This window comes from Pleurodeles waltl, chromosome 2_2 (assembly GCF_031143425.1).
Source record: "Pleurodeles waltl isolate 20211129_DDA chromosome 2_2, aPleWal1.hap1.20221129, whole genome shotgun sequence".
NCBI lineage: Eukaryota > Metazoa > Chordata > Amphibia > Caudata > Salamandridae > Pleurodeles > Pleurodeles waltl.
In genome coordinates this window covers 1134108744-1134132538 of record NC_090439.1, presented here as the reverse complement: position 1 = coordinate 1134132538, position 23795 = coordinate 1134108744, and the positions used below count along the sequence as shown (strand labels likewise).

The 23795-nt window shown below is 47.4% G+C and overlaps 1 protein-coding gene across 1 annotated transcript in view; it reads left to right on the top strand.

Moving 5' to 3' along the window:
- Nucleotides 1-23795, top strand: part of LOC138278695 (mucin-2-like) — a 165967-nt gene that overhangs the window by 73687 nt on the left and 68485 nt on the right. Inside the window, exon 11 of the mRNA XM_069219273.1 lies at nt 12611-13057. Within this exon, the coding sequence (XP_069075374.1) occupies nt 12611-13057 (447 nt within the window). The remainder of the gene's footprint in view (nt 1-12610; nt 13058-23795) is intronic.

The following is a 23795-nucleotide window of genomic DNA, read 5'->3' as shown; positions in this document are numbered from 1 at the left end:
ACTGCATGTTTTGCAGTTGCCAAGGCTTGTTGGCATCCTTCCACTTGCCTAGGTGGGAAACTGACTTTCGCATTCAACTTTCTTAGTATGTGGTTTGTGTTCACCCTAGGCCCATTTCTAACTATTGTGATTTTCACTAATTGCACTGTTTTCTAATTGTTTTTATGCACATTTCTGCAAACTAGTGTTTATAATTTGTGTATTACTTACCTCCTAAGGGAGTATAGTCTCTATGATATTTTTGGCATGTGTGTCACCAAAATAAAGTACCTTTATTTTTGTAACACTGAGTATTTTCTTTCATGTTTGAGTACTGTGTTACTGTGGTGGTACTGCATGAGCTTTGCATGTCTCCTAGTTAGGCCTTGGCTGCTCATTCACACTACCCCTAGAGAGCCTGGCTTCTAGACACTGTACATTTCACTAATATGGGACAACTGGAGCTGGCATAAGGTGTAAGTACCTTAGGTACCCACTAAAAACCAGGCCAGCCTCCTACATTGCTGGTGCAGCGGTGGGATAAGCACTTGCAATTGCCTTATCACTCTGTCACCGGTGCTTTCCACAGGAAAGAATACTCTATACCTACAGCTATACACATATACCTAGTTACAGGGTTTTAGTCTCTTACTTTCCTTTCCAAGAGACTAGAAGGTAGGTTTGTTAGGTTTTCCTTACACTACACTACCACACAGCTACATCATGTCTCGGCTGGGCCTGGCTCTGAGGCCATGGGTACCTCCTATGAGGGCATGACCTTCAAAGAACTTAAGGGGCTTTGCTCAGAAAGGAGCCTAGATGTAGTGAAGAACCCCAACAAGAATTTTCTGTTGAGCCTTCACCTTCAGGATGATCAGGAACATGCTGATAACCAGGAGGAGGAGGGGGAGGGAGATTCTAACCCCTTAGAGTCAGAGAATCATCCTTCAGATTCAGGTGAGGGCTCTTCCAAAGATCTTCCACCTAGCAGACCTACTAGTGTAGCTTGCAGTGGGAGAAGTAGTCACCCAGGGAGGGCCGCCTTCACACCTAGACGTCAGGTCACTAGGGTCTCAAAAGTTAGGGACAGATGTACCTCTGCCCATTCCCAAATCCCCTCAGTTTCTGAGGGATCCCATAGTTCAACTCCAGGTGATGACTCCATAGATAGGGAGCTCAGGAAACTGAGAATGGAGGAGGCCAGGCTGAGGCTGCAGCAGCAACAGCTAGCCCTAGAAAGGCCTTGGCTGCAGAAAGGAAAAGATAGGGGTTGGGGTTAGTTCCCCATGGTGGCAGCAGCTGCATTTTCAGGAGTTATGGGGTCAGGGAGGACACCATTGATTCTAGAAACCTGCATAAAATTGTTCCCCCATACGAGGTGGGGGATGATATCTACATGTGGTTTGCTGCACTTGAGAGGGCCTGCAAAGTTCATAGGGTCCCTCAAAGGCAGTGTGCTGCTATTCTGTGGTTGCCCTTTTCTGACAAGGGGAGGGATAGACTTCTCACTGTCAGAGAAGAAGATTCAGACAGCTATGGTATTCTTAAAACTGCACTCTTGGATGGATTTGGCTTAACCACTGAACAATACAGAATTAAGTTCAGAGAAACCAGAAAAGAGTCCTCACAAGATGGGATAGAATTTGTGAACTGTTCTGTAAAGGCTTTGAAAGGTTGGTGACACAGCAGCAAAGTGTCTGACTATGAGGGCTTCTATACTCTAATTCTGAGAGAGCATATATTTTTTAATAACTGTGTGTCTGATTTGTTACACTAATACTTGGTAGACTCAGATCTGACCTCTCCCCAAGAATTGGGAAAGAAGGCAGACAAATGGGTCAGAACAAGAGTGAACAGAAAAGTTCATACAGGGGGTGACAAAGAAAAGAAGAAAGAAGGTGAAAAGTCTCAGGACAAGGGTAGGGACAAACATAAAAGTAAACACTCCTCTTCAGGCCCACAACACTCCTCTGGGGGGTGGGGATAAAACCTCTTCCTTCTCCTCCTCTTCTGCACACACTAAAAAGCCTTAGTGTTATGTGTGCAGAGGTAAAGGCCATAGGCCAGGGGACGAATACTGTCTAGGTAAAGCACCTGAGCCTACCACCATTACTACATCCACTTCCACTTCTAATGTCCCTAGTAGTAGTAGTAGTAGTGGTGGGACTACTGGCAATAGTCAAAGCAAAGGTGTGTTTGGGTTCACTTTTGGGTCCATAATAGAAACTGGGGTAGGCGTAGAAACCCCCAAGACAGTTTCTGTCTCACCTGGTGGCACTGGCCTTGCCACCTTGGCTGCTTTTCCCCTTAACATGGATAAGTACAAGCAGTCAATTGAAATAAATGGTGTTGAGGCCCAGGCCTACAGGGACACAGGTGCCAGCATCACTTTAGTGACCGAAAACTTGGTGTCACCTGCACAACACCTCCCTGGTCAGGAGTACCAAGTTACTGATGGCAATAACTCCACTCAGTCTCTCCCCTTAGCTGTAGTGCAACTTAGTTCGGGTGGTGTTAATGGCCCTAAGCAGGTGGTGGTGTCACCTAGCTTACCTGTAGACTGTCTACTGAATGACCTAGTGGCCTCAGTTTGGGCTGAAGTAGAGTTTATGACCCATGCATCCATTCTGGGCATACCCAAGGAATTGCTTTCTTTAATCTCAGGTGAGATTAAAAAGCAAAGAAGAGAAGGAGTCCTGAAGCCTCAGGATTCTCCTCTCACCACAGGTAAAAAGGGTATCAAAGTGTCCCCTACCCACCCTACCACTGAGGATATCATTCCTATGGTGGGAGACACCCCTCCTAGGGTGGAACCTGTATCAAAGAAGCCAAGAGCTACCACAGCTGGACTCCCAGAGGTAAAAGTACCTCTCTGTGGTAAAGCAAACAAAGAAATGTATCCCTGCCCTGCCTTAGTAAATTTGGAGCAACCCTCCAGCCCACCCATAGAAACTTTTGTGCAGCACCCGTGCACTACCTCTAAGAATATAGGAAAGCAGCCCTGTCCTTATGTGGAGTCTTTGGGACAGCAACCCTGTCCTGCTCTACCCCAAGAGGGACAGCAACCCTGTCCTCTTTTAGAGCCATGGTGAAAAGCATTTTGCCCAGCTCTAGCCTTGCTAAGACAGCACCCCTATCTGGCATTGCAATCCTTAGGACAGCATCCCTGTCCTGACATAGGGTCCCAGAGACATTTATCCTGCCCCACTTTAAAACTTGTTCATAACCTTAAAATAGTTCACACTTGCTCTGTTCTCTATCTAAAAATCTCCAAACAGGGTGGTTCACCTCCCCACAGGGAAGGGACCATATAGTGGGTGATAAAGGGAGTAACCACTCTAGTTCAGAGCTACTCTCCACTTAACACCACTAAGACAATGAAGTCTCAACTGGCCAAGGTTAGTCTTATTGTCCATCGTTTAGGGTGGGGGGTTGTGTAGGAAAGTAGACTCTTTCTAGCTAGGTTACCCCCACTTTTGGCCTGTTTGTCAGTGTGTTTGACTGTGTCTACTGGGATCCTGCTAACCAGGACCCCAGTAGTTATGCTCTCTCCCTCTAAATCTGGTTGTTGGATACTGTTAACAGAGTATTCCACTCATAATTGGCATGCTGGTGCACCCTTATAAGTCCTTAGTGTATGGTACCTAGGTAACCAGGGCATTGGGGTTCCAGGGGATCCCCATGGGCTGCAGCATTTCTTTTGCCATCCATAGGGACCCATGCAAATGCTTCTACAGGGCTACCATTGCAGCCTGTGTGAAAAGATGCATGCACCCTTTCACTGCCATTTACACTGCAGCAGGTCACTTATAAATCACCCTTACTACAGGCCTTCCAGCCCTGGCGGCTGGGTGCAGAGTACCTGTGTGTGAGGGCACCCCTGCACTAACAGGGGTGCCCCCACGACCTTCAGGACCATTTTCCCAGACTTCGTGAGTGCGGGAACGCAATTGTACGCGTGTACTGGCCATAGGTCACTGCATATGTTCAACTACATCATGGTAACTCCAAACATACGCATGTTTGGTATCAAACATGTTGAAAGCATACCTCAAGGCTTCTGCAAGCATTGGTTGTATGATGATATACACTCTGGGTGCTCCTTAGAGACCCCCAGTACTGCATTCCAGCCTTCTGAGGTTTTCCAGGCAGCCCCAGCTGCTGCCACCTCTCAGACAGCTTTCAGCTCTCCTGTTGCTAGAGCAGCTGAAGCCCAGGAGGGCAGAACAAAGGATTTCCTTTGGGAGAGGAGTGTTACACCCTCTCCCTTTGGAAATAGGTGTTACAGACATGGGAGGGGTAGCCTCCCCAGCCCACTGGAAATACTTTGAAGGGCACATTTGGTGCCCCTCCTTGCATAATCCAGTCTACACTGGTTCAGAGACCCCCAGTCCCTGCTCTGGCACGAAACTGGGCAAAGGAAAGGGGAGTGACCAATCTCCTGTCCATCACCATCCCAAGTGGTGGTGCTCAGAGCTTCTCCAGAGGATCCCTGGGTTTTGCAATGTTGGATTCCAAGTTGGCAGGGAACTCTGGAAGCATCTGAGTGGCCAGTGCCAGCAGGTGATGTCAGAGACCTCCCCTGGTAGGTGCTTACCTGTTAGCTGACCAAGCCTCCTTTCAGGCCTATGTAGGGTCTCTCTCCTCGGTGGTGCCTCAGATTCAGATTGCAAGACACCAGCAGGAATCCTCGGCATCCTTTACTTCACCTTCTTAACGAAGAAACTGCATCTGGACCCTCCAGGAACTCTACAACTACACAAAAAAGCAAAGACGACTTCTGCAACATTGTATCTTCAGCTCCTGCCAGCAACTGCTTTTTCCTGGTCGAGCATCCTCAGAGGACAGACAGTCTTTAGCCTGCACCAGAAGAACTAAGGAATCTCCCTTGAAGTGAAGCCGTCACTTCCCTGCTTCAGCCGGCACCCCTCTGCAGCGAAGACCAGTGGCTTGGGTTCCCTCTCCTGATGAACTGTGTTGACTCAGCATCATGGGTGGTGGACTGAAGTGGTCATGACGGTCCTGACGTTCAACTGTCCAACTTTGGTGGAGGTAAGAGCTTGCCTCCACATGCAAGACAGTACCCCTGTGCACCGCATGTTTTACAGTTGCCAAGGCTTGTTGGCATCGTTCCACAAAGTTCTTCATGCACCATGTAGGTCTAGCCCCCAGCACTCCTTCCTGCGACACACAGCCTCTTGCATGGTTCTCCGGCGGCATTGGATCCTGTTGTGTAGTGCTGTGTGGGCCTCCTTCTGCACCTTCTTTGTCCCCGTGCTGTGGGACTCCTGTGCATGCTGCCTGGTCTTCTGAGGGCTCTCTGAGCTGCTGAGAGCCCCCTCTGACTCCCTCTCCTGGGTAGAGTCCTCCAGGTCCCTCCTGGTCCCGGGCAGCGCCATATTCCGCTAACCGTAAGCTTTGCGTGTGCCAAGGCTTGTTGGCGGAATCCAACAACGCAAACCAGACTGCAATCATCCATCCGGCGTGGGACATCATCTGCACCAACTAGGAACCCGCATCCGTCTTATTGGGTGCAGTACTGACTGTTGTTCTTCACGGTTGGATTTTCTTTTGCACCTTCGCCCGGGTTAGTAGGGGCTCCTGTTCTCCCTGGAATCTTCAGTGCTTCTTGGACTTGGTCCTCTTCTTCCACAGGTCTTCAGGTCCAGGAATCCATCATTGGTGTCTTGCAGTCTCTTCTGTTTCTTCCATAATCTTCTTTCTCATCTTCCTGTGTGTTCTAGGAAAGTTACTGTGATTTACTCCTGCTTTACTGTGCTCTGGGGTGGGTTCTATTACTTGGTGTTTTCTAATACTCCTAGCGCCCCTCTACACACTTCACTTGCCTAGGTGGGAAACCGACTTTCGCATTCAACTTTCTTGGTATATGATATCTGTCCCCCCCCAGGCCCATTTCTAACTATTGTGATTTCCACTAATAACACTTTTTTCTAACTGTTTGTATGCACATTTCTGCATACTAGTGTATATAATTTGGGTATTACTTACCTCCTAAGGGAGTATAGTCTCTATGGTATTTTTGGCATTTGTGTCACCAAAATAAAATACCTTTATTTATGTAACACTGAGTATTTTCTTGTGTGTGAGTACTGTGTGACTACGGTGGTATTGCAGAGATTTGCATCTCTCCTAGTTAGGCCTTGGCTGCTCATCTACACTACCCCTAGAGAGCCTAGCTTCTAGACACTGTCTACATTTCGCTAATAAGGGATAACTGGACCTGGTATAAGGTGTAAGTATCTTAGGTACCCACTACAAACCAGGCCAGCCTCCTACACATGTGCTCTATATAAATGCTCTGCAATAGGAGTTTGGGATCACTGCTACTAGGTATGGCCCTCCGTCTGATCAGTAAGGGACCAATCGCACTTGAAATAGAGCTCTGACCGAACAGCAAATTTCACTGTTTGTCTATATTCAGCACAGTCCAGTCACTATGGGATCACCGTTCCTCAGTCGAGACCTTTGTCAGATCAGTAAGGGGTCATTGATGTTCTGTAGTGAGCGCTGTCTGATCAGTGATGGATCGTTGCTGCCCTGTATGGAGGTTTCTACAAACAGTAACGGATCACTGTTGATGTGTGCAGAGTGCTGTCCAAACAGATAATTCCACAGTTGCTCTATACAAAATTCTAAAATATTAGTAAGAACTCACTTCTACTCTGTATACAACTATGTGCTATCAGTAAAGGGCCTGAGCTACCTTACCTTTTATAGATATTGATTACTCCATTGCACCATCAAAAGGGCTCTTCTGCCTCTGTTTAGGTAAATTACTGCATGTCTGTGTAAAGAGCGTGCACAAGATTCAGTAATATCTATGGCTCTATCTAAAGCATTGACACATCAGTATGGGATCACTTCTTGATCTCTATTGAAAGTTCTCTGAAAGTTCTCTGAAAGTCCATATACAGAACTGTCCAGTCTGTAAGGGTCTCTGCAGGTTCATATAAAGCTATAGCTGTTGGTAAGGGCTTGCAGCAGCTTTAAATAGAGCTCCATCACCTCAGTAGTGGACCACAGCTTTATATTATAAAGTATACATCTATGCATTCCAATTTTAACAAAAGGGTTTTGCATCTACAGAATAAAAAAATCACATCTATGTCAAAAAGCATCACATTTATGTCTTAACAAGACCCATAGTCATACTGATGAGCCGGACAACAACCAGCCCAAGTATTACTAGTGGTGTCCGTGCAAAGTAAAGGGGACTATCGAAGATGCTGTGTGCAGAGTTATCAATAAACACATTGATGGCACCTGTCACGTGATTGAGAAAGCTGCACATGGCATCTGTGAAGTGGGTGGAGAACTTGTTGGTTTAGCTTGGCATTTGATTGGTGCAGTGAAGAGCGTATTACCTACTTTGCCCCCTAAAAGCACACCCAGTGCTGAAACACCAGCAAATATGGCTGCAATCACACGCACAGTCTCACCTTTGTTTACGACTGTCTTCAGGACGATTATCAACAAACCAACTTCTGCATCAGAAACCGTGACCAACTCTACAACTCCACCTTTTGCCCTCTCGATAAGACAACATCCAGATACCACTCGTAAAAAGTCAATAATTTCCATGTTTTCAATAATATATGTAGTGCATTGTAGACTACAATTAATAGGAAAATTAAATGCCATCCTGGTTCCTGGTAAATAGGGGCAGGAGGAAGTCTGCTCTCTGCGTATTTAAAGTCTGAAGAGAGGACAAACTAGACTGCTTTTAGGGAGGGGCAGCCCTGGGGATGTAATTGTGGCAGTGGTCAACCTTCGCCAAAGTACTGTGGTGGAAGCTTGGAGGCCAGGTGGACGGCTTGTAAGTGTGTCTTAGAGGTTAGCAAACCTACATGTCAGCTGGATCGTGATAGCTCCCCCTCACCTACGAAAAAAGACCAGCAGCAAATTGTTCCTGGAGCTGTCGGTAGGAACAGTAGATGGAGAAGGTGGAGACTTAGCCTGTGTGTTTGTTCCCTGTCTGGGAGCATAGTTACTGGAATATGTGGCTCCAGTATTCAAAGAAGCCAATGGTCCATATTCTTCATGCTCTGGTCATGAGCTTCATTAGTAACCTTTCCCTTTTTTAGGGGGAAAGTGGTGCATATGCAGAACGAAGGCTTTGAACAGCGACAAAGGAGTGTGCAGGTAACGCTCCTCCTAGTGTCAATGAATGGCATCAGAATGTTTAACACAAGTAATGTGCCACTTTGCTTTAACCCCTTCGCTGCCAGGCCTTTTCCCCCTTCTGTGGCAAGCCTTTTTTTGGCTATCTGGGGTAGTCCGTTATTAGGCCCTCATAACTTTTTGTCCACAAAAGCTATCCATGTCAAATGTATTCCTTTTTTTCAAACATCAAAGGAATTCCAAAGGCATCCTGAGGTTGTGGGTTCCCCTGGAGGAGATCAGGAAATTAGCCAAAATACAGCTAGAATGTCGTTTTTGGGAAAAATGGGAAAAAAGTGCTGCAGAAGAAAGCATGTGTTTTTTACCCTTTGAATGGCATTAACAAAGGGTTTTTGGTGCTAAAATCATCATCTTCACCAGCTTTGAGGAACAGGCAGACTTGAATCAGAAAACCACACTTTTCAACACAAGTTTGGCATTTTTCTGGGACATACCCTATTTTTACTTTTTTTGTGCTTTCAGCCTCCTTCCAATTAGTGACAGAAATGGGTGTGAAACCAATGGTGAATCCCGGACGGCTAAACTTTTCTGAAAAGTATACAAAATTCTGAATTCAACAAGGTATCATTTGTGTAGAGCCTTCAAGGTTTTCTTACAGAATGTAACAGCTGAAATAAAAATATATTGAAATTGAGTTGAAGAAAAACCATTTCTATCAACGTTTTCATCTGTAAGTTTTTCCAGCTATGGAAGATTTTTGAAAGCAATATACTGTTACATCTGCTGAACTCTTCTGGTTGCGGGGATAAATAGGGCTTGTAGGTTCATCAAGAACACTAGGTACCCAGAGCCAATAAATGAGCTCCACCTTTCAATGGGTTTTCATTGTACAACGGGTATACAGCAATTGATTTGGTAAAATATAAAGAGTGAAAAATAGGTATCAAGGAAACCTTTGTATTTCCAAAATGGGCACAAGATAAGGTGTTGAGGAGCAGTGGTTATTTGCACATCTCTGATTTCGGAGGTCCCCATACTAGCATGTGAATTACAGGGCATTTCTCAAATAGACTTCTTTCTTACACACTGTCTTACATTTGGAAGGAAAAAATGTAGCGAAAGACAGGGGGCAAAAACAACTGTTCTTCTATTTTGTGGTCTCCCGAGTATCCCGATTAAAATGGCACTTCATTTTTTAAAACTAGACACCTCGGGAAACCCAGGATGGGGTAACTTGTAGCACTCTCACAAAGTTCCATTACCCAGAATCCTTTGCAAACCTCAAACTTTGGCACAAAAAAAACACTTTTTCCTCACATTTTGGTGATCGAAAGTCCTATAATCTGGGAGAAGCCTCAAATTTACTTCTACCCAGCATGCCCCCAAGTCTCCCAATAAAAATGGTACCTCACCTGTGTGGGTAGGCCTAGTGCCTGCGACAGGGAAGGGTCCAAAAGACAACATGGACACATCAAAATGATCTATTACAAAACTACGTGTTTTTGCAAGGGGGGCACCTGTGTTTTTGGTCCTGGGCTCAACAACCATCTAGGGAAACCTACCAAACCCAGACATTTCTGAAATCTAGACACCCGAGGGAGTCCAGGGAGGTGTGACTTGCGTGGATTCCCCCAGTGTTTTCTTACCCAGAATCCTCAGCATACCTCAAATTTAGCTATAAAATCACATTTTCCTCACATTTCTGTGTGGGATCACCACACCGGAACAAATTTCCTACCACCCAACATTCCCCTCAGTCTCCAGATAACAATGATACCTCACTTGTGTAGGTGGCCAAGTTCCTGTAACAGGGAAGGGCCAAAAACATGTTGAAATTAAGAGGGAACTAAAGTGGGTCCAAAAGGCCAGTTTGAAAAAAAAGAAGTTTTTATGCTGACAAGTGGGGCAGAATTTTTATCGGTATAGATGCAACTGTGCTGGGTGGTAGGAATGTTGTGGATTCCTGCAGATTCCGGAAGGTTCCATCACAAAAATGCTTGGAAAATGCGTGATTTCAAGCAAAGGTGGAGGTTTGCAGGGCATTGTGGGTAAGAAGATGGTGTGGGGTACATGTGAAGCACACCACCCTGGACTCACCCAGATGTTTAGTTTTCAGATGTGTCTAGGTCTGGTAGGATTTTTCTAGGTCGCAGCATCCCAAAGTCCAAAAAGTGCAGGTGCTCACCATTCAAAGTGGGACAATATTGGGTGTCAGTCAAGATCTCTTGTCCCAAATGTAAAATCAATACCCAAACTAATCAAATGTCCTCTTGGTTGCCTTTGGGATAAGATCCTTTAGTTTGCAGGGAGGGAGTAGAAACACTGTTACCCCCTTCAGTTGGGGTGGGGGGCATAACCATGCCCATACTGGTTGGCAGGCCCCACTCCTCTATTTCTTTTATATTCCCTAGCATCTAGTAGGCTTTCTGGCTCTCCCCGGGGAGTGGATCAGGGGTAATTGTCTCATCTGACCACTAGTGCGCAGAACAACTTTGTCCCCATTTATTTGGGTTGGGAGTATGGAAATACCTCCACCCTCTTTTTAAAAAAAGTTCTTCCATGGTGTCTAGTGGGTTTTCTGTCCCTCCTGGGGGCAGAAGGGCCTAATAATAATGGGCAGATGTGCCTCCAAGGTGGGCAAGAAATGGCCACAGTAATGTGCCCCCATGGGGAGCGACCCTTGCCCCAGAGGTCGCTCCCCCAAACAAAGCACACACACAACCCCTGGTGACTAAGTGGTTTCTGCCCCCCTGGGAGCAGATGGGCCAAATAGAAAAAGGCCGATCTGCCCCTAAAGGGAGCAGAAATGGCTCAAATTAATATGCCCCCATGGGGAGCGACCCTTGTCTAAGGGGTCGCTACCCTTATGAAATTAATTTAAAAAAAAATCCTTGGTGTTTAGTGGTTTCTGCAGCCACTTGGGGGCAGATTGGACTAATAGAAATAGGCCGAACAGCCCCCAAGGGGGGCAGAAATGATCTGAAATAATATTGGTCCCCAGGGGTGCGGCCCTTGCCTAACGGGCTGCTACCCTCCTGTAAAAAACAAATAAAAAATATCCCTGGTGTCTAGCGGTTACTGCCCTCTTGGGGGCAAATAGGCCTAATTAAAATAGGCATCTGCCCCCAAGGGGGCAGAAATGGTCTTAAAAAAATGCCCCCCTTGGGGAGCGACCCTTCCCAAGGGGCTGCACCCCTTCTTTGATTACTAAAAGTAAACAAAATCCATGGTGTCTATTGGGCATTCCTGCAGCACGATCGCTATGTAACCATTACGTCCATCGCACTGAAATGGTTAATTTTACTGTATCTGCAAAACATTACACCATAGGTGAACTCAGACAAAAAGCAAGAATCAAGATTTACATCAGTCCTTCAGACAGCTTTGTCCGAAATGTGCAGTATCTCCACTGCGCTGTGCACAGCTCTCTTCCAGGTATAAGTAATCTCTATTGGGTTTCTATAGAAAGATTCCTGCAGCTTTGGAAAGCTAAAGGGCATATCTGCAGCAGTATTTTTAATTGTGTCTCATCTGTCCAATAAGGGATCAGTAGGACTTGGTGCACAATTTTGTCACATCAGTAATGGATCAACACTGCTCCTTTTAGAGCTTTGAAACATCAGAGAAGGATCACATGTGATCTATATACAGCTCTGCACATGAGTTTGGGATCACTGCCACTAGGTGTGGCACTCATTCTGATCAGTAAGGGATCAATCCTGCTTGAAATACAGCTCCGACTGGACTGCAAATGCCACCGTTGGTCTGTATAGAGCAGCATCGAATCACTTAGAGGTCACTGCTGCTCAGTATAGTACTCTGTCAGATCAGTGAAGGGTCATTGAATCTCTGTACAGAGCGCTTTCTCATCAGTGACGGATCGTTGCTGACCTGTATAGAGCTCTGTACGAACAGTAAGGGATCACTGCTGATCTGGGTAGAGTGCTGATCAAACAGATAGTTTCCCATTTGCTCTATACAGACTTCCAAAACGTCAGTAGAAACTCACTTCTCCTCCGTATACAACTGTGTAATTAGTAATGAGCCTGCGCTACGTTACCTTTTATAGATATTGATTACTCCATTCCACCATTGAAAATGTTCTTCTGCTTCTGTTTAGGGGAATTACTGCCTGTCTGTAAAACAGTTGTTACAAGATTTAGGAATATGGCCCTATCTAAAGCGCTGACACTGGAGTAGGGAATCACTTCTTGTTATCTACAGAAGATTCACTGTGAGACCAGCAGAGACCCTTACCTGTTGGTCTATTAAAAGGTATAGCTGTTAGTAAGGACTCACAGCTGCTTTAGATAGAGCTCCATCAGCTTAGTAGGGGATCAAAGTGTTATACTATAAAATATATATCTTTTCATTCCAATTTCAACCAAAGGGTTTTGCATGTACAGAATAACAAAATCACATCCATGTCAGACAGTGCTACTAGCACTTGCAAGATTTGCTAAATAGCATCACTTTTATGTCTTAACAGGAACCAAAGACATCCTGAGGAGCCGGACAACAACAACCAGCCCAAAAACAGCAAGTATTACTAGTGGTGTCTCGTGCAAAGTCAAGGGGACTATCGAAGGGACTATCGAAAATGCTGTGTGCAGAGTTATCAACAAACTGGCTGATGGCACCTGTGAGGTGATCGAGAAAGCTGCAGATGGCATCTGTGAAGTGGGCGGAGAACTTGTTGGTTTAGTTTGCCATTTGATTGGTGCAGTGAAGAGCGTATGCCCTACTTTGCCCCCTAAAAGCACACCCATTGCTGAAACACCAGCAAATACTGCTGCAATCACACCCTCAGTCACTCCTTTGTTTACGACTGTCTTCAGGACGATTACCAACAAACCAACTTCTGCATCAGAAACCGTGACCACCTCTACAACTCCACCTTTTGCACTCTCGACAAGACAACGTCCTGGTACAACTGGTAAAAACGGCATAATATCTATGTATTCAATAATATATGCAGTGCATCCTAGAGTATTATTAATAGGAAAATCAAATGGCAACCTGCTGACTGGAAAACTAGGGCAGGGGGAGGTCCCCTCTCTGAGTGATTAAAGTCTGGAGAGAGGACAGACTAGACTGCTTTTAGGGAGAGGCAGCCCTGCGGATGTACTTGAGGCAGTGGTCAACGGTCGCCAAAGTACTGTGGTGAAAGCTTGGAGGCCAGGTGGACAGCTTGTAAGTGTGTCTTAGAGGCTAGCAAACCTACATGTCAGCTGGATCGTACTGGCTCCTGGCTGTGTGTTTGTTCCCTGTCTGCAGCAAATGCCACTGTTGGTCTGTAAAGAGCGTGGTCCAGTCTCTAAGGGATCGTTGCTGACCTGTATGGAGCTCTGTACAAACAAGCTATAGCTGTTAGTAAGGACTCACAGCTGCTTTAGATAGAGCTCCATCAGCTTAGTAGGGTATCAAAGTGTTATACTATAAAATATAAATCTTTGCATTCAAATTTTAACAAAGGGGTTTTGCATGTACAGAATAACAAAATCACATCTATGTCAGACAGTGCTACTGGCACATGCAGAATTTGCTAAATAGCATCACTTTTATGTCTTAACAAGAACCTTGGGTAGCGCCCGCCGGCCCAGCGGGAAAGTTGAAATGGCACCAGCGGTCTTTTGACCGCGGTGCAGCCAAATGGAGGTTCCCGCCAGGCGGGCGGCAACCGCCGCCCGCCGTTGTCAGAATGACCCCCTGAGTCTAATCTTAAAACAGTGGTCAATGAGGTATTTGCCTGGGAGCCTCCTTGGTACCTACACGATGGACGGCTAAGCATTTCTCTAGCATTCTCACCGCTACTGTTGCATCTGTTTCAATCCATAGTTCTTCATTCTGCTTTTTGTTTAGAGTTTGTTCATAGCTACCCTGCCAATGAATACTGATTAAGGACTAAGCAATGATGTAAAACATATGACAAATGTTTGACTTTTTGTATCATTGTGTGTCCCCTGCCGGACGTGGGTACTTTTGGCCCTGTATCTTGTATGGCTGGGGCTAGTACTGGTTATCTTCCAATACTGTTCCTCATGCTGAGCATAGTGCCATGTAATTACGAAACATTGGAATGCTTTGCGGAAATGCCTCATTTTCCATTTTCTTCTGTATCTCTAATCTGCTTCCAGCTTCCGCACTGAGGTCTGAGTTAATTTAAATTTTAATGCCCGTGCAACAAGTTTAGGGAACACCCGGCGGCAGTTGTCCCGTGATGGCGGTGGCTGTCTCCTTATGCTTACTCTGTAGGTGAGGGACCCCTAGCCTTCACTAATAGTGCCGCACACCTTTCCTCATCAGACCCAGGTGAATGTCTTAAGTATATACTGGGACCACCCCACGCCCCATTCCTAACCCATCTATGTCTATACTATGCTGCTGCCAGGTGACAGTGGACCATAGGTCAGCCAATGAGGGAAGGCAGCAGTCCCAGCCTCGTCACAGAGTGGGAAAGTCAGTGAGACTACTGACCCCACCCCACTCTGTGACGAAGTGTCACTGATTGACACTCGCCCTAGGCGGTTCAGGGCTTAAACCTGAAGCGCCCAGGGTGAGTGTCAATGGGTGATGCTTTCCTCGTCACCCAGGGGAGGGCCTCGAGGCACCTTTGCTGAGCCGAGGAGGTCACACCCATAGGAGCTGTGACCTCCTCAGCCCAGAAAAGTTCAGCTCAGGCAGCCAGGAGTCTGCGCAAATCGCGCATGTCTCAGTCCTGGCTGTCTGAGCTGAAAATGAAAAGTGTCTCTCAGGCTGACCTTTGTTCAGCCTGACAGACACTCTTCATGAGGGGCAAAAGGTGGGGGGGCGTGGCCCCTCCACCCTAAAGGAAAGGCCACACCTGGCCTGGACTTGAAGACCTGTGGAAGAAAGGGACCAAGTCCAAGAAGCACTGACAAGTCCAGGGAGAACAGGAGCTCCTGCTAATCCGGATGAAGGTGCAAAATAAGAACTTCCGGTAAAGAAGAACACTCAGTGCTGTGGCCAAGAATATAGATGCAGGTTCATGGTTGGTGCAGATGATGTCCCACGCTGGATGGATGATTGGAGTCTGGTTTGTGCTGCTGGATTCTGCCAACAAGCCTTGGCACACGCAAAGCTCATGGTTAGGGACCTGGGGCCATATGTACGAACACATTTTCCCATAGACACAGAATGGGCAAAACTGCTTGCTACATCTGGCCCCTGGTGGACTCTACCCAGGAGGGTGAGACAGAGGGGATTCTCAGCAACTCAGCAAGCCCTCAGAAGACCAGGCAGCGTGCATAGGAGTCCCACAGCTAGGGAAAAAAGAAGGTGCAAAAGGAGGCCCAAGCAGCACTACACAAAGGGACCCCACGCCGCCGGAAAACCACTTAGGAAGCTGTTCATCACAGGATAGAGTGCTGGGGACCAGAGCTGCAAGTGCATGAAGAACATCATGGAAGGATGCCAACAAGCCTTGGCAACTGCAAAATACACGGTGCATGGGGGTACTGTCTTGCGTGGGGAGGCAAGCTCTTTCCTCCACCAAAGTTGGACAGTTGTTGGTCAGGACTGTCGGGACCACTTCAGTCCACCACCTGTGATGCTGGATCCACGCACTTCGTCAGGAGAGGGGGCCCAAGCCACAGGTCGTCACTTTAGAGGAGCGCCTGCTGAAGCAGCAAAGTGACTCCTTCACTTCAAGGGAGATTCCTTCGTTCCTCTGGTGCAGGCTGAAGACTGGCTGTCCTGTTGCTGGCAGGAGCTGAAGATACAATGTTGCAGAACTCGTCTTTGCTTTTTTGTTGCAGTTGTAGAGTTTCTGGAGGGTCCAGATGAGGCTTCTTCGGAAAGAAGGTGAAGTAAAGGATCCAGAGGATTCCTGCTGGAGTCTTGCAATCCAAATCAGAAGAACCAGCCAAGAGAGAGACCCTAAATAGCCGCATGAAGAACGTCATGGAAGGATGCCAACAAGCCTTGGCAACTGCAAAATAAACGGTGCATGGGGGTACTGTCTTGCGTGGGGAGGCAAGCTCTTTCCTCCACCAAAGTTGGACAGTTGTTCTTCAGGACCGTCGGGACCACTTCAGTCCATCACCCATGATGCAGGATCCACGCAGCTCGTAGAGGACCCCCAGTACTGCCATTCCAGCCTTCTGAGGTGTTCCAGGCAGCCCCATTTGCTGCCACCTCTCAGACAGGTGGTTTCTGCCCTCCTGTTGCTTGAGCAGCTCAAGCCCAGGAGGGAAGAACAAAGGATTTCCTTTGGGAGAGGGGTGTTACACCCTTTCCCTTTAGAAATAAGTGTTACAGGCTGTAGGAGGCTGTCCTGGTTTGTAGTGGGTATCTTGGGTACTTACACCTTATACCAGGTCCAGTTATCCCTCATTAGTGGAATGTAGTAGTGTTATAGCAGCGTGTGCTGATAGAGGTAGCTATAGCAGAGCAGCTTAGGCTGAACTAGGAGACATGCAAAGCTCATGCAATACCACTTATAGTTACACAGTACTTATACGCAAGTAAAGACAATGCTCAGTGTTACCAAAAATAAAGGTTGTTTATTTGGGTGACACAGTACCAAAAATATCTTAGAGGCAATACTCCTTCTGGAGGTAAGTATTAAACACAATATATACACTAGACACCAAAATTAAGGTAAGTAATTAGACATAGGATAGTGCAAACAATAGGAAATGCTATAGAATGCAATGGGAGAAAATAGGTCTAGGGGCTACACAAACCATATACTAAGAAAGAGGAATTCGAACAACGAATCCACCCGTAGACAAGTGTAGTGTGTAGAGAATCCTTGGGAGAGTGAGAATACAGTAAAGGTAAGTAAACTACCCCACCCCAGAGTAAAGTACTGCAAGTTTCCTTAGGACACACTACAAGTAGTGATTAGAGTTACTGCAAGAACCAATCAAGTCTGCAAGCAACAACTACTGGATTCCTGGACCTGAAGAAGGAGTCCAAGTCCAGAAGTCAAAAGAAGTTCCAGGAAGGACAGGAGCCCCTGCCAACCCAGAAGAGGGTGCAAAAGAAGAGTCCACGGTTGGATGAAGATTGCAGAAATGCACCCAAGGAAGATGTCAACGGGTTCCTGCATGATGCAACGGATGTCCCACGAAGTGAAGTTGGATGCAGACGTGAATTCATGTTGGAATTCTCCAAGAAGCCTGGGTTCCGGCAAAGTCGTGTTTTGCATAAAAATGGTGCTGGCTGGACCCAGAAGGGACCTGGGGGCCTCGACTCTGTGTGAGGAGGAAGAGGGGGCTCTCAGCACTTTAGATAGCTCTGAGGACGCCAGGCAGAACCCACTGGAGTCCCAGGACACGGGGACAAAGAAAGAGCAAAACGCGGTTGGTGCAGCACTGCAAAGGAGGGGCCCACGACGCCGGAGGTCAACTCAGCGAGTTGAGCGTCGCAAGACAGAGTGCTTGAGACCTGGGCCAGGCTGTGCATGAAGGAATTTAGCAAATAGTGCACAGAAGTCTCAGGAGGTGAAGAAGACGCAGTGCACAGGGGTACTGTCACTCTTGGGTAAGGCAAGGTGTTACCTCCTCCAAATTGGGACAGCAGGACCTCAGGACAGTCTGTGTCTATGGGGTCCACCCTCGGTGTTCCAAGGAGGACGCTCGTTGCCAGGAGAGGAGTCCAAGAGAACCGGTCGTCGACTTAGAAGGTGCCTGCGTGAGCAGGGGAGTGACTCCGTCACCCCACAGGAGATTTCTTCTGTCCTTCTGGTGCAGGGTGAAGACAGGGAGTCCTCAGAGCGTGCACAGCGTGGAAACTGTTGCAGTTGCTTGCTGAAGCTGAAGTTGCAGAAGAAAAGTATCCCTTGTGGGTACTTCGTTGCTGTTACAGCGGTTCCTGGAACAGGCTGCGGTTGATCCGAGGTCAGAGGATGAAGTAGTAATTGCAGAGGAACCCACAGGAGAGACTCTAAATAGCCCTGAGCGGTAGGGGGATTGGCTACCTTATCAGGCAAGGACCTATCAGGAGGGGTCTCTGACGTCACCTGCTGGCACGGGCCACTCAGAGCACTCCAGAGTGCCCCCACACCATACAAAGCAAGATGGTTGAAGTCTGGGACACACTGGAGGAGCTCTGGGCACCACCCCTAAGGTGGTGATGGACAGGGGAGTGGTCACTCCCCTTTCCTTAGTCCAGTTTCGCGCCAGGGCAGGGACTGGGGTCCCTGAACCGGTGTAGACTGGCTTATGCAAAGAGGGCACCATCTGCGGCTATTTAGGGTCTCTCTCTTGGCTGGTTCTTCTGATTTGGATTGCAAGACTCCAGCAGGAATCCTCTGTATCCTTTACTTCATCTTCTTTCCGAAGAAGCCTCATCTGGACCCTTCAAAAACTCTACAACTGCAACAAAAAAGCAAAGACGACTTCTGGAACATTGTATCTTCAGCTCCTGCCAGCAACAGGACAGCCAGTCTTCAGCCTGCACCAGAGGAACGAAGGAATCTCCCTTGAAGTGAAGGAGTCACTTTGCTGCTTCAGCAGGCACTCCTCTAAAGTGATGACCTTTAGCTTGGGCCCCCTCTCCTGACGAAGTGCGTGGATCCAGCATCACGGGTGGTGGACTGAAGAGGTCTTTACGGTCCTGACGTCCAACTGTCCAACTTTGGTGGAGGCAAGAGCTTGCTTCCCCATACAAGACAGTTCCCACGTGCACTGCATGTTTTGCAGTTGCCAAGGCTTGTTGGCATCCTTCCACTTGCCTAGGTGGGAAACTGACTTTCGCATTCAACTTTCTTAGTATGTGGTTTGTGTTCACCCTAGGCCCATTTCTAACTATTGTGATTTTCACTAATTGCACTGTTTTCTAATTGTTTTTATGCACATTTCTGCAAACTAGTGTTTATAATTTGTGTGTTACTTACCTCCTAAGGGAGTATAGTCTCTATGATATTTTTGGCATGTGTGTCACCAAAATAAAGTACCTTTATTTTTGTAACACTGAGTATTTTCTTTCATGTTTGAGTACTGTGTTACTGTGGTGGTACTGCATGAGCTTTGCATGTCTCCTAGTTAGGCCTTGGCTGCTCATTCACACTACCCCTAGAGAGCCTGGCTTCTAGACACTGTACATTTCACTAATATGGGACAACTGGAGCTGGCATAAGGTGTAAGTACCTTAGGTACCCACTAAAAACCAGGCCAGCCTCCTACATTGCTGGTGCAGCGGTGGGATAAGCACTTGCAATTGCCTTATCACTCTGTCACCGGTGCTTTCCACAGGAAAGAATACTCTATACCTACAGCTATACACATATACCTAGTTACAGGGTTTTAGTCTCTTACTTTCCTTTCCAAGAGACTAGAAGGTAGGTTTGTTAGGTTTTCCTTACACTACACTACCACACAGCTACATCATGTCTCGGCTGGGCCTGGCTCTGAGGCCATGGGTACCTCCTATGAGGGCATGACCTTCAAAGAACTTAAGGGGCTTTGCTCAGAAAGGAGCCTAGATGTAGTGAAGAACCCCAACAAGAATTTTCTGTTGAGCCTTCACCTTCAGGATGATCAGGAACATGCTGATAACCAGGAGGAGGAGGGGGAGGGAGATTCTAACCCCTTAGAGTCAGAGAATCATCCTTCAGATTCAGGTGAGGGCTCTTCCAAAGATCTTCCACCTAGCAGACCTACTAGTGTAGCTTGCAGTGGGAGAGGTAGTCACCCAGGGAGGGCCGCCTTCACACCTAGACGTCAGGTCACTAGGGTCTCAAAAGTTAGGGACAGATGTACCTCTGCCCATTCCCAAATCCCCTCAGTTTCTGAGGGATCCCATAGTTCAACTCCAGGTGATGACTCCATAGATAGGGAGCTCAGGAAACTGAGAATGGAGGAGGCCAGGCTGAGGCTGCAGCAGCAACAGCTAGCCCTAGAAAGGCCTTGGCTGCAGAAAGGAAAAGATAGGGGTTGGGGTTAGTTCCCCATGGTGGCAGCAGCTGCATTTTCAGGAGTTATGGGGTCAGGGAGCACACCATTGATTCTAGAAACCTGCATAAAATTGTTCCCCCATACGAGGTGGGGGATGATATCTACATGTGGTTTGCTGCACTTGAGAGGGCCTGCAAAGTTCATAGGGTCCCTCAAAGGCAGTGTGCTGCTATTCTGTGGTTGCCCTTTTCTGACAAGGGGAGGGATAGACTTCTCACTGTCAGAGAAGAAGATTCAGACAGCTATGGTATTCTTAAAACTGCACTCTTGGATGGATTTGGCTTAACCACTTAACAATACAGAATTAAGTTCAGAGAAACCAGAAAAGAGTCCTCACAAGATGGGATAGAATTTGTGAACTGTTCTGTAAAGGCTTTGAAAGGTTGGTGACACAGCAGCAAAGTGTCTGACTATGAGGGCTTCTATACTCTAATTCTGAGAGAGCATATATTTTTTAATAACTGTGTGTCTGATTTGTTACACTAATACTTGGTAGACTCAGATCTGACCTCTCCCCAAGAATTGGGAAAGAAGGCAGACAAATGGGTCAGAACAAGAGTGAACAGAAAAGTTCATACAGGGGGTGACAAAGAAAAGAAGAAAGAAGGTGAAAAGTCTCAGGACAAGGGTAGGGACAAACATAAAAGTAAACACTCCTCTTCAGGCCCACAACACTCCTCTGGGGGGTGGGGATAAAACCTCTTCCTTCTCCTCCTCTTCTGCACACACTAAAAAGCCTTAGTGTTATGTGTGCAGAGGTAAAGGCCATAGGCCAGGGGACGAATACTGTCTAGGTAAAGCACCTGAGCCTACCACCATTACTACATCCACTTCCACTTCTAATGTCCCTAGTAGTAGTAGTAGTAGTGGTGGGACTACTGGCAATAGTCAAAGCAAAGGTGTGTTTGGGTTCACTTTTGGGTCCATAATAGAAACTGGGGTAGGCGTAGAAACCCCCAAGACAGTTTCTGTCTCACCTGGTGGCACTGGCCTTGCCACCTTGGCTGCTTTTCCCCTTAACATGGATAAGTACAAGCAGTCAATTGAAATAAATGGTGTTGAGGCCCAGGCCTACAGGGACACAGGTGCCAGCATCACTTTAGTGACCGAAAACTTGGTGTCACCTGCACAACACCTCCCTGGTCAGGAGTACCAAGTTACTGATGGCAATAACTCCACTCAGTCTCTCCCCTTAGCTGTAGTGCAACTTAGTTCGGGTGGTGTTAATGGCCCTAAGCAGGTGGTGGTGTCACCTAGCTTACCTGTAGACTGTCTACTGAATGACCTAGTGGCCTCAGTTTGGGCTGAAGTAGAGTTTATGACCCATGCATCCATTCTGGGCATACCCAAGGAATTGCTTTCTTTAATCTCAGGTGAGATTAAAAAGCAAAGAAGAGAAGGAGTCCTGAAGCCTCAGGATTCTCCTCTCACCACAGGTAAAAAGGGTATCAAAGTGTCCCCTACCCACCCTACCACTGAGGATATCATTCCTATGGTGGGAGACACCCCTCCTAGGGTGGAACCTGTATCAAAGAAGCCAAGAGCTACCACAGCTGGACTCCCAGAGGTAAAAGTACCTCTCTGTGGTAAAGCAAACAAAGAAATGTATCCCTGCCCTGCCTTAGTAAATTTGGAGCAACCCTCCAGCCCACCCATAGAAACTTTTGTGCAGCACCCGTGCACTACCTCTAAGAATATAGGAAAGCAGCCCTGTCCTTATGTGGAGTCTTTGGGACAGCAACCCTGTCCTGCTCTACCCCAAGAGGGACAGCAACCCTGTCCTCTTTTAGAGCCATGGTGAAAAGCATTTTGCCCAGCTCTAGCCTTGCTAAGACAGCACCCCTATCTGGCATTGCAATCCTTAGGACAGCATCCCTGTCCTGACATAGGGTCCCAGAGACATTTATCCTGCCCCACTTTAAAACTTGTTCATAACCTTAAAATAGTTCACACTTGCTCTGTTCTCTATCTAAAAATCTCCAAACAGGGTGGTTCACCTCCCCACAGGGAAGGGACCATATAGTGGATGATAAAGGGAGTAACCACTCTAGTTCAGAGCTACTCTCCACTTAACACCACTAAGACAATGAAGTCTCAACTGGCCAAGGTTAGTCTTATTGTCCATCGTTTAGGGTGGGGGGTTGTGTAGGAAAGTAGACTCTTTCTAGCTTGGTTACCCCCACTTTTGGCCTGTTTGTCAGTGTGTTTGACTGTGTCTACTGGGATCCTGCTAACCAGGACCCCAGTAGTTATGCTCTCTCCCTCTAAATCTGGTTGTTGGATACTGTTAACAGAGTATTCCACTCATAATTGGCATGCTGGTGCACCCTTATAAGTCCTTAGTGTATGGTACCTAGGTAACCAGGGCATTGGGGTTCCAGGGGATCCCCATGGGCTGCAGCATTTCTTTTGCCATCCATAGGGACCCATGCAAATGCTTCTACAGGGCTACCATTGCAGCCTGTGTGAAAAGATGCATGCACCCTTTCACTGCCATTTACACTGCAGCAGGTCACTTATAAATCACCCTTACTACAGGCCTTCCAGCCCTGGCGGCTGGGTGCAGAGTACCTGTGTGTGAGGGCACCCCTGCACTAACAGGGGTGCCCCCACGACCTTCAGGACCATTTTCCCAGACTTCGTGAGTGCGGGAACGCAATTGTACGCGTGTACTGGCCATAGGTCACTGCCTATGTTCAACTACATCATGGTAACTCCAAACATACGCATGTTTGGTATCAAACATGTTGAAAGCATACCTCAAGGCTTCTGCAAGCATTGGTTGTATGATGATATACACTCTGGGTGCTCCTTAGAGACCCCCAGTACTGCATTCCAGCCTTCTGAGGTTTTCCAGGCAGCCCCAGCTGCTGCCACCTCTCAGACAGCTTTCAGCTCTCCTGTTGCTAGAGCAGCTGAAGCCCAGGAGGGCAGAACAAAGGATTTCCTTTGGGAGAGGAGTGTTACACCCTCTCCCTTTGGAAATAGGTGTTACAGACATGGGAGGGGTAGCCTCCCCAGCCCACTGGAAATACTTTGAAGGGCACATTTGGTGCCCCTCCTTGCATAATCCAGTCTACACTGGTTCAGAGACCCCCAGTCCCTGCTCTGGCACGAAACTGGGCAAAGGAAAGGGGAGTGACCAATCTCCTGTCCATCACCATCCCAAGTGGTGGTGCTCAGAGCTTCTCCAGAGGATCCCTGGGTTTTGCAATGTTGGATTCCAAGTTGGCAGGGAACTCTGGAAGCATCTGAGTGGCCAGTGCCAGCAGGTGATGTCAGAGACCTCCCCTGGTAGGTGCTTACCTGTTAGCTGACCAAGCCTCCTTTCAGGCCTATGTAGGGTCTCTCTCCTCGGTGGTGCCTCAGATTCAGATTGCAAGACACAAGCAGGAATCCTCGGCATCCTTTACTTCACCTTCTTAACGAAGAAACTGCATCTGGACCCTCCAGGAACTCTACAACAACACAAAAAAGCAAAGACGACTTCTGCAACATTGTATCTTCAGCTCCTGCCAGCAACTGCTTTTTCCTGGTCGAGCATCCTCAGAGGACAGACAGTCTTTAGCCTGCACCAGAACTAAGGAATCTCCCTTGAAGTGAAGCCGTCACTTCCCTGCTTCAGCCGGCACCCCTCTGCAGCGAAGACCAGTGGCTTGGGTCCCCTCTCCTGATGAACTGTGTTGACTCAGCATCATGGGTGGTGGACTGAAGTGGTCATGACGGTCCTGACGTTCAACTGTCCAACTT